Source organism: Caloenas nicobarica, chromosome 1 (assembly GCF_036013445.1).
Source record: "Caloenas nicobarica isolate bCalNic1 chromosome 1, bCalNic1.hap1, whole genome shotgun sequence".
Taxonomy (NCBI): Eukaryota; Metazoa; Chordata; class Aves; order Columbiformes; family Columbidae; genus Caloenas; species Caloenas nicobarica.
In genome coordinates, this window is record NC_088245.1 from 32,393,807 (window position 1) to 32,405,600 (window position 11,794).

Genomic DNA, 11,794 nt, shown 5'->3' on the forward strand with positions numbered 1-11,794 from the left:
GTGTTCTCTTTTAATTGATTAAACCAGGCCAAATAGAAGATTCAGGGTAGGTGATAGTGCAGTTGAATGACCAGACTCTGCCATTTCTATCAAAAGCAAACTCATTGAAATTCTCACTGTTTTGTTCGCACATCTACAGCCAGTGGAGTTAGCCATCCTAAGATTTCAATTACATATGTGACTCTTAGGCTTTTCTCATATCCCTCTCCCAGTCTCTTCAGAGACCAGCTTTGTTCTGCACCTCACTACAACAACTGCACTTATCAAGAACATGAAGGCCTAGTCAACCCAGGATCAAACTATTTGGAATAAGACATTATGGTAGAAGTCTCACTCCTTTCTTTTTCAAAAGATACCAAATTTAAAACCACGATGTTGCGTTTTTACAGAAAAATCTTTCAAGAGGATTCATCTTCATTAAGAATCTTGAATTGGCCCTATAAATACTATCTCAGAAAACAAGAATTTTAGACTTCATTTGCTGTGGTTAATAAACCTGTATGGAATTAGCTTCATTTCGCTTCCTCCAAAAGTCTGACTGCAAACTTGAGAACAACTACTAAGTATTAGTTTGGAACCATAAGATGGTATCAGAGGTCTAAACTATTCAACTTCTCAACTAGTAAAATGCACGTATTTTGAGAGTTGAACAAAACTATAACTCCTCTCCAAAGCTGAAACTGAACTGCAACCATCTTCTGTGTTATTCCAGCACATCCAAGGAAATGAGGCTCAGCCAGCAGGTTCAGATGCTGAGCCATCGTAATTGCTTGCTGCCATCCACAGAGGGTGCACTTTCTCCTCCTCTCTGCCACCTTCCCTGGTGCTTCTCTCACACAGTGCGCCTCTCTGAAAACAACTGAACTATAAACAGAACAAGAAATAAATCAAGTTTGGGAGAGGCAAGGAGGCCACCTCTGAAGTTAGAGCAGCTCACTGAGGAATTCAACAAGCACCAGAGTTAGCACAACATATGCAGATTATTTTAAGAGTAATATAGTGATAAAATAATGAAACTCAATCTAAAATGATTAATCTGAACAACACATCTCCTCCACACATTCAAGCAGCTTTTTTCTTCCAGTGTCAAACTGTATAAACATGAGATCTTGCAAATATTAGTGGTTCGCCATGACAATTGTTTCACCATGAAAAAAACCACACTTGCCCAGTAATGCCATAATCAATGCACACTTCAACAGACATCTTCACAGCCACACACAACATTCTTAATGGAATCATACAAGTTATAGTTTAAGGTACACGCAAAGGAACTGCATGTGGTTTCTCTGCTTTTGGTTCCAAGTTCCCACTTGCTTTAATCCTGGCAGAAGATCCAGAAAGGAAGTGTTCTGCTATTTTAGTGCATCACATTGTGTTGTGAGGAGTTGATGGACATCATTATGGGCAGTGGGGTCAAAAGACAGCGAGACACTCTCCTCTTTCAGCACTACGTAACTGTTAGACTGGCTCAGATGTCCATGGATGAATAAGCTTACAAACATGTGCTGTCCCTCCACTAAGCACAGGCTTAAGCCTCTATGCCCTCTACCGTAACATTACTTGACATTTGGTTTACCCCCATGTGCTGAACTTCATAAAGCTAAACTCCCAAAAGGAAAAAAAAAACCAACACACAAAAAACCCAACAAACATACATTGATTCCATTCAGACAGCTAAATCTGCCAAAGGGAATATCAGATGAATCTCTGTGCTAAGAGGATGACACACTGACTACCAAGGGCAAGGAGAAAGACGCAGCAGTCCCAAATTACAGGTACAGTTCACCAGACTAAAAATCAATCTAAGCCACCTCTTCAAGTAACTTCTTGGCAACTGACAAACTTTAAAAGCACTGACAGCCCACAAACAGAGAGGAACAGAGTACAGATTTAGTCTTTCCCACAATCATAATAATGTATTTTTCAAATACATTAAGTCTTGTGAAGCTAAACTTTTTTTCTTTGCTTCCCTAGAAATATTCAAGCTTCAGACTAAGAGGAAGAGATAACCATATCAAAGGATGATCAGTAAAATTTTAAACATAAGAAAACTTAACTTACAACTTAAATTATATACTGAAGAGAACTATGCAGGTTAGAGAACATTATCTGTCAAGTAGCTCAAGGCTACATCCATTTCTTTTCAAGCTACTTCTGTAATCTGACAGCCTAAAGCATCTGAACAACCACATCAAAACATTTAAAGTTATTGTTAAAGATGCAACTGTAAGGACACAACCTTTGCTTTAACACACTGTATCTTCAAACACATTCTAAAATGGTTGTTTCAGTGCTTTTGAATGAAGCATCCTCCTCAAATTCTATAAAACATGTAACTTGATGCAAAAAAAATCCAAACTTAACTACTAAGCGTACCTGCCAGTTTTTATTACAAGTTACATCATGGGTATTACTGTGCAGCAAGTTTTAGTTATCAAGAATAATTAATTCACCAGTAACTCTTCAGACTATATTCAGATAGACTTTTACCAATGTTAGCAAATCTCTATTTAATGAAGCAACATAACTGAAAAAATCTAATCTTTGCAATAACATTTGAGTCTACAATTTTTAAAAGGTAACAGAACAGTAGTAAAAAGCCCAGCTAAAGGCAACCATATTATAAGCAGGTGAAATGCATATGAAGCAATCCAAATATTTTGCTTTGTCACCTTCCCAAATAGCAAGAAACTCTTATCAGCTACACCTGTCTGCAATCGAATAATAAAGTACTATTTAATAATAGATCCTACCTAAAAGCAGCTTCCCAAAAGCAGTTCTTTCCACAAACATCAGAGGGCAGCATCCAATAGGAATTCCAGAAAGACACAGACACATTCTTACACCTAACAGGATAAGACAAAAATAACCTATATAAATGTTACTGATTTTATGGCAAAGTTAAATGGATTATTCTCTAGCTCAAACATAACTTGTATGGTTAATTACCTGGCAGAAGACTGGCCATGTAATGGAACTTGGATAATAGAAAAGAGGGGGTATTAGGTGCTAACCAGGAGGAATCTTTATACAGAAGATTGGTCCACATCCTCTAGCCTTTCCTCTCCATGTATTTTCAGAGGGAGAAAAACAGAGGGCTGGAATTCTGTGTTCTTGGCTTAGTGTAAGTCCTTTGGTAATAGAGTGAATGGCAACACTTAACTGCTGAAAAAACTCAATCTTTGCAATACTTTTGTCTACTTCAAGCAGCGGAACAAGTAGAACATTTCATTTTCAAAATTACATTTTCCATTTAAACACAGTCCCTATTCATCTATGACTCTACTCAGTACAAACCTGCAAAGCCAATTTTTAAGGAAAAAGCAGAGCTTTTAGCATCAACAAATTCCACTGTTTCACAACAAAAGGTTAATGCAATACAGAAATAATCACCGTATCTGGCAAGTTTTCCTTCTCCATACTAATGAGAAGACTAATAATTTATTGACTTGTGCTATACTAACAACTAAAAAAAACAGGTTTTACTAGTCCACCACTACATTTTATGCAACAGTAATATAGGAAATATTTTTAAAGAGCAATTGAAGTGTATTTTCAAAGGTTCTGGTGAGGAAATCAACACCAAGATTTAAAATCTTAAAGTGAGCAAGCAGATTATTGCAAAGGAAGGTGCATACTCAAAGGATTTCCTATGCTCCTGCTTTCTGCCCTGATGACACAACGCCAATAGCGTTGATCCTCCTCTGAAAGCTGGTATCTGCGAATGGAAGATGTGCAAGAAGAAAACCCACACAAAAGCATGATGACAAAAAGGTAGTTAAGGACCACAGCTCAGAACTCTACTGGAAGTTGGCTTTGCAAGTTTGAAATGAATCAGCATCATCTTGGTAGGGTCATTTGGTATCTGTAAAGGCCAATGTTTTGCAAATACCAGATTTAATAAACATAGCATAAAAAATGGCAAGCTGCATAACTTGTTCTTTCTTGAAGACTTGAGAAAAATGACCTGATAATCATGCTGTTCCACAGAGCCTCATTAAGTGTTGAGGGGGTGGAGCAGTTCTTTGGTAAAGATCGCAGGAAATCTTCGTATCCTGTAGATGCATGTGTTTGCAAGAATTTGTCAAGTAAATCTATCTCATGACTTAAAAATGGTCTCCACAAATAAAAATCCAGGCACAAAAAAGGATAATGTAAGTTGTGACTGGGATATCTGCACTCCTCTGGGGAAAATAAATAGTATAAAACCACAAGTTCTCTCTGCCAGATTCTTTCTTACATTAATCTTTGTGGCTTTTGAAGTTTCTTAAAAACTTCAAGGCGCATTAAGACTTTGTGCTTATCTGAAGAACAATCTTTATGATCTGCACTATGTATCTTTCTGAAGTAACTATCTCTCATTACTTTTAGGATAAATTAATAGACTATCTTTCAAAAACAGTTTTCTGGTCTGGAAGATTATTACCTTATTATTATTACAGCGGGTTCCTCTTCCAGCTGTCAAGCTGTGTTTTTCTTAGCTGCCTTGAGCTACTATCCTATCCAGACTATCAAGGCAAGAGGCAAGCTCAAATTAATGCCTCAGTCATTCCTCCGACACAATAGGCCTTTCCAACATCCCATTCAACACAATGACAAGGTTGTCAGCCACAGATCTGATTAATAAATTCCATGTTTGAAACAAAAATGTTACTAGAATACATATGAATGCAATTTACCTAATGCAACACTAGGACTATTCCCCTGCCAACAGAAGTCTCAGCTGACCATATGCTACCATATTCCATGAAGCTTTTGCATACAAAAGATTAAGAGCCTGAAATAATCAGACAGCATTTTCTTCTTGTTATTCACAGTATTCAAAAAGCCACTCATGAAGACTTTTTTTTTTTTTTAGCTGAAATAAAACTTGAGAAAAGCTTAGACTACAAATGAGTGACATAAGTGCTTTACAAAGCTAGGGAGATGCACTGTATCTGTTCATCAAACAGGTACAGTCACTGTTACCTGAGAGAGGTTACTAGTCAGACAGGAAGAGTCACCTTCAGCATTAGGGAGGGATATTTTGCTCACATCTATTACAGGTTATGCGATTAAAAGCCAGTCTCCACAAACAGAAAGCAGAAACTAATGTAAGGTGAAGGAAACCCACCAATCTAACCCAGGCATATGGAGCACCCTAGTCCAGCCCTAATGCAGGACAGCAGTCAGCCCATGGGCCAGGCAGAAGATCCACCAGATAAGACAACAGGAGAGGCTTTCCAGACCACCCTACCAACTGCCTACAGGGGTGTGGGTCTCCTTGTGGACAGGGGAGGAATGACAAGGCAAAAACTGAGAGAAGATAAAGAAGGTTCAGTCACATGTAAAGTAGGTTGCCAGTCAGTCTGATTGGCCATGTTGTGTGCCTCATCACCGGTCTCCTTATTTAACTCAATTTCTATTTTCCTGGGTGAAAGGGGGCTCCATTCCATGTGCACATGCATGCACAGAGGTCCAAGTGCCAGCAAATGAAAAGGTAGCCACAGATCATAAGGGCCCATGAGCCCACAGTGCCAGAAACTGGAGAGACGTGTGCACATAGCACGTGGGTGTGCATGTTGGTGCACATAACTACTAGCAAGTATCAAGCCAGACTAGCCTGCAAGTAGAGCAAGAGACTTGGGAAACAGGTATCAGACAGGCCATAAGGCTGGGCCAGGCTCTGCAGAGATCAGAGGGTTTGAGCTACTGCAAGAACCTCTCACTTCACCTAGCCACAAGAGACTAGAGTCTGAGGGATGGCTACTGGAAGGACCAGAAGGTCCAAGCCAGTCACCAGACAGGCCCTGGGGTTTGGGGGTTAGCTAATGTTAAGGCCACAGGTCTGGACCAGCTATCCAAAAGACCCATTCGCATGAGGCAATCCTCGTGGCCAGCTGCCACAAGGCTAAGGCCAGTAACTGGAAAGATCCATACTGTGTGCACCTGTGTGTATGTCTAAGAGGGTTCCAAGTACCAGCAACTGAACTGGGGCTGCAAGCCTCGTGGGTTTGCAAAACCAGGCCAGAGGATCAGGAGCCAGTCATAGATAGACTGAGTGTCTAAGGTCAGTTACTGGAGGGATCCACACTGTATACTTAAATATATATTTTCACTAAAAGCCTTTCACCCTTATCAGCCAGAGAGGGAAAAGGATCAAGCTGCTTGTGCTGTCTGTGGCTGTGCAAGCACTGTTTTCTGTGCACTGATCTCTGTGGCCAGCCATGTATGTGTGCACTGCGGGCATATGTGCCCATTGGGAATAAATGGTCAGCTTTGCTACTGGCTGGATGAGGGACACAGAGCTACAGCAGTCTCGCCTCCATCACACTACAGGGCTGGACAACTGTCAAAAATATAAAAACAAAGCAATATAAAGTATTTTTAAAATCATTGGTATCATAAATAAGGATTCTCAAAGATCTGTTTGCCAATTCAAGGTATCTCCCCCTTAGGCAGTCAGTCAGTCACTTCATAATTATCTTTATAAGGTAATTTAGCTTCGACACCACTAGATAATAAAAACTTTAGCCTTGCAGACATGGCAAAGGTGTCTATATTATGATCTGAATTCTTTTCAGAATTTAAGGACAATTTTAAATTTGTGTGCAAAATACACAGCAATGCACAAGTTGCATTGACAAAGACTGAGGCCCTGTGCTCACCCAAGTCAACTTTTAAGCACAACAAATCCCCCAACAACCAGTGGTTAAGAAAAAAAAATTCTCTTGTTAAGCACACTGGTGGGTTTACTGTTAATGGAGATCACAGCTTTCAAGTATACTTTTCAGTCCATATGGCATCTTTTGTAGTACTGTACCTTTGCAGCAAATATAGTATTATGTCCAAATGGTCAGGGTTGCAGTTAACTAGCTTGAGTCATGACTACTACCTTCCTGTTGGTATTGCATTAACACTTGAAGTCTAATCAACTGCAAGAATCAAGTAATGAAGCCAGACTGGTGTCTCCTACAGCGTAACCCATTACACGCAGCAAAACAGGAATGATGCATTTTTTAGTTCCTTCCTTTTCAGAATCACAGCAGTAAAAATTCAGGAAGATAAGAGATGCTAAATTTGATTCTCAAGTGCACTGGGAATTTCTGATTCCCTGAATAGCTTTTCCTGAACATCTCCAGCAATACAACAAATTTGTTTTGATATATTTTGTCAGAAAAGCAATGGCTTTATTAGATAGGAGAGAGGAGACTTAATGTTAAATGTCTGACACAGGACAAATTTTTAACTGGAACAATCTTGATAATGTTTCCTTAATTTACAACATTTATATGTAAAAAAAAATCATGCATTAGTCAACTGCTTGACAGATTCAGATTATTTTTTTTAATGAAGTTTCATCTTCAAATTGTTCAGTGCTTCATCCTTTCAAAAGTTTCACTCACATTTTGAAATGTCCAAACAGTTTCTAGACCAATTTCTTCTTTCAAAAGAGTAGCTATGAAGCGTACTGGTGAAACTGCTGGTTCAGCTCTGGCACAGATGAACACAGCTGTGTACAGTGCAAGGGAAGAATGAACTACCTACTACAGCCATCCTCCCCTGCTGTCTAAGCTTGTGGGTTTACTTCCTATACTCCTCCATGCACTATAATCCACTTAACTCTCTGCTTGCCAGGACAGTCAGAGACCAAGAGACAGATACAGTCAGATATCAGTGTCACACAAAACAGTAAGTGTGGCTGGCTGCATGAAAACACTAAACTACAGCATAATGGAAAAATGTTTCACATTATTTAATAGGGTCAAATGTATTGACCTCACTGACTTCACAGAACAGACAACAGACTGACTCTTACTCTATTTCACAAACTTGCCACTTGGATAGCACTCTTTTTGGACCTGAATAAAAAGATTAACATTATCTGCTTAATTGAAGTAGCAACATCCAAAAAAATAACTGAAGATTCACTTTGCATAAGACAGAAAGACTGACTTGAACGGATACTCCACGGACAGCAGATTACAGTACTATTAAACGACATATTGGTAGCAAATATGCATTTGTTTACTCTGTTTTGTTTGTTTAGTTTTTCACAGCCTTCTTCCTCATCCATAAATCACACTAGCAAAAGAAAAAAGGCTGACTACATATACTGGCTTTTGACTGACTTTTTATCTTCCGGAAGTAGACACTTTACTATTTTCTTTTTTTCAAGTTCAGATCTATTGTTCATTTAGCTGTTCCATATGACAGTACTGACTATTCATTACTACTTTTCTCACCGGAATGAATAATCAAGACAATTTACCTTCAGCGTTAATCTTTCTTCACAGCTAAAAGTCAACCTTTGGATTTAGCTAGTCGACTGAAATGTTTTTCAGCTATTTATACCAAGTTTCAAGACACATTTAGTTTCTACTCATCTTGTTCCCCAGGCTACAGTAGCCTTTGAAACAAACAACTCCTTACCAAAGTGATTACCCAACAAGCTCCCCTGAATTACGATGTTTATTGGAGGATCCTGTCTCAACCTGTAATTCTAGTTTCAATATGATACTTCCTTTTTAATTAAAGATTTTCTACTTAATAGCATCATCACTATTGCAAAATTCTTCCAGGTGTGGTATTCTGAAGCTTTATTCAAAGCTTGCAGTTTACACGCTTCTGAAAACTACGAGAAATCTCAACTTCTCCCCCTCCATCACCGAGGCTCTTTCTGCCCTTATGTCATATTCTAAATGACAGGGTGTTTCAAAAAGATGGACCCAATTTCAAAGCATCTATCCGATTTCAAAGGGTCCATCTTTTTGAAACACCCTGTAGATTATTCAGGCAAAGAAAACCCTTCTTGGCCAAAGAGAAAAGGAGATCACTGCTGAGTGAGTAGATGCCTTCAGAGGGCATTTACATTTGCTTTGTCAAACTGTACCTTAAAGCTATCAGTAGAAACAGCTGAAGCAACCCATTACTGAGAGTCACTATCAATGCATACGAAATGTTAAACACCAAGAAGGATTAGAAGGTTATCTGAACACAATGTACTGTATAAGGTAATGAACCCTTTAGGATATTACATGATCACAAGATAGTCAGAAGTGGGCATCAAACAGCCCTGTGGCCATTATGCTCTGTCTCCACTACAGAAACAGCTGAAGTATAAAAACTGAAAAACACCAATATATTCACTAAGATGTGTGTATCAGTTACACCAGAGAATGTAACACAATTTCATACTTGAGAATAATTGAAACATACATCTAAAGGAACATTCAGTGGGGCATTGCTTAACTGCCACAGGACAGATTTTTTTTCTTTAAACAAAAGCCTTTTAGAGACTGTTCTAAGGGACTGACTCGCACCTGAATTCTGCACATGCTGCTTGTACAAACAGCATATAAAACGTCAATAATTTACAACAGGATGATGTTCATCCAGAGCTTTCAGTTTGACAGCAGTTTATAAGTAAATAATTCCCACGCAGGTGTCAACAGACACTGATTTTGCAAGGAGATATGCCCCATAAAACTGTATGCACAAGGAATTATTTACAGCACTTCAGACCTTTGGAAAAATAACTTTCTCAGTTTGTAAAGCTTTTCCACATTGCAACACAGGACAGATTTATACCTCATTTCACCTCACTACAGCAAGAAGCTTCTTGCACCTTGTTGGGGTTTTCCCCCACCAGTACCTTTGACTTAAAAACTACGCATTAGTACAAATACTAAAAAAGTACAGCTTTTAAAATAAACTTGTTTCTTCTTTTGCTAACCAGGAGCATGATGTACCTGGAAGTAATTTCAGTGTTGACTACTACAAAGTATTTAGATTATAATCCACAAAAGTTGTCTTCATGTAAACTGCATATTTTCTGTAGTAAAACAAATATTATACATACAATCTTTTCCTCACTTTCTATTTAAAACTGATTTATTAAACCAATTAAATCTTACATAAAGATGTTAAAGTTCACTCTTTTATTCCAGTTATTTAGAATTAGTAGATTTAAACTCACAATTAGCTTTTAATCATTAGCTACAAGTGAAGAACAAGCACATTTTTCAAGTCATAATCTGTATTAATCGGAACTAAAGCAAAAGCATGGGGAAAAAAACATTCTCTGAATCAGAGCCCAGTCAAAAGCTGGGTTTCACATTTCCGCTGACTCCACCCCTAGCAACTCAGAATGCTGTTTCATTATATTCATAAAATGATTAAGTCAGAGCTTCTGTCATCCCGCCATCCTCCATAACTCCTTTGCACCAGCACCAACACTTTTGTAATTACAGGATGAGTCAATTCAGAGCGCTGAGCTGGTCAAACACGAGGCAGTTTTCTGGCAGGTCAGCACATCAGATCAACTCACTTGTGTTAACCAGAGGACCAAAAGCAGTGCAGGGAGTGGGGGGTGCCAGAGTGTGTGCAGTATTGGCAAGGGACAGTCACCAAAGCATTAAACTTACATTACTTTAAACTTCTGTGGAATCTAAGCAGAGTTAAAGGTAGGCTGGCCCAGAAAGGCCTGGTCCTAATTTCTCCTCCAGCTTTTGTAACATGTTTCTTGTCACTCCTCCTAGCATGAGTATTCCGGTAGCCACAGGTGAAAAAGGATCATGAAACTATAATCTAAAGGAAGGCTAGTATTTTTTCATTCTCTAATCTCGCTCACCATTCGATCACATAAAAATTTCTGCTGACAGGAGGCAGGCAACAGAAACGTGAAGCTATGCAGAGTGTGAGCTGCTCAGATTTATGACACTTTAACTGTGGAACTGGGCTCACTGCTCACTGTGCAAAGACTAGCTTTATTCAAGTAACCCATAATAAGTATTTTTGCTTAAATAAAGTTATATTTGACACTCATTATCAAGTTTCATAACAGAGTAACGCCCTGAAAACACGTTAGATTTGGCAGAAGAGAACGCACCCTCCTCGCTTCATCTACCCTGTCGCACCAATGCAGCAGCAGCGCGATCCTACCGCGGGGCGCGGGTGAAGCGGCCGGCCGGCCCCCTGCGGCTCAGCGCCCGGCCCGCGGGCAGCGCGGCCTCTCCCGCGGCGGGGACGCGCACGGGGGCCGGCTGCGGCTCCGCAGTGGCTCCAGCCGGCTGGCCTGCAAAGCCACTTCTTAAAGTTCCCTTTGTTGGCTTGCCTTTAAGGCTTTTTCAACCTCTCTTCCCCGGTGACCGGCCCGCGGGGTGCCGGGGCTGCTCGGGAAGGCGCACACAGCGACACCGCCACCCGCGCCCGCTCCCGCAGCGCTTCCCGGCCCCGCGCCACGGCGGGAGCCTCGCCCCCGCCCCGCCGCCCGAGCGGAGCGGCACCAGAGCGCTGCGGGCCGGCACCGAGCGGCCGGGGCGCCCGCGGGGGGCGAGGGCGAGCGCCCAGCCCCGCTCCGCCCGCGGGAGGGCGGCCAGCGCGCCCCCGCGCCTCCCGGCCCTCCCCGCAGGAATGCGGGGGCAACCACCGCCCGCCCGCGCCCCCGCGCCCCGTACCTGCCGGCCTCCGCCTCGCCTCGGCCCGCGCTCCCCGCCGCCGCCCGGCCGCCGCCCGCCTGCCGCCGGGCGCCAGGCGCGGCGGGGTCTCGGGCCTGCCGCTCCCGGCCGCCGCCCGGCTCCTGCTCCAGGGACAGGGCCAGCTGGCTGAAGCCGTACAGCAGCGAGCAGACGCCGCAGCCCAGGCACAGCAGCGCCACCCGCGCGAACCGCCGCATCCTCCCGCGCCGGCCCCGGCAGCGGCGCCAGGCGGCGGCCGGGGCCCAACCGGCAGCGCGAGCCCGAGCGGACGCGGCGGCGGCGGCGCGAGCCCCGGCATGCGAGGGGCGGGGCCGAGGAGCCCGGAGGGAGCC

At 42.0% G+C, this 11,794-nt stretch overlaps 1 protein-coding gene across 2 annotated transcripts in view; it reads right to left on the reverse strand.

Moving 5' to 3' along the window:
• Positions 1-11,750, reverse strand: part of GXYLT1 (glucoside xylosyltransferase 1) — a 33,283-nt gene extending 21,533 nt beyond the window's left edge. The window contains exons 1-2 of one of the 2 annotated variants that reach the window (XM_065642997.1): positions 11,442-11,750; positions 2,757-2,849 (exon numbers count right to left, since the gene is read on the reverse strand). In XM_065642997.1, the coding sequence (XP_065499069.1) occupies positions 2,757-2,849; positions 11,442-11,659 (311 nt within the window). In that variant the 5' untranslated portion in view covers positions 11,660-11,750. The remainder of the gene's footprint in view (positions 1-2,756; positions 2,850-11,441) is intronic. The other variant, XM_065643004.1, reaches the window with a different exon arrangement.
• Between the last annotated feature and the right edge of the window lie 44 nt (positions 11,751-11,794).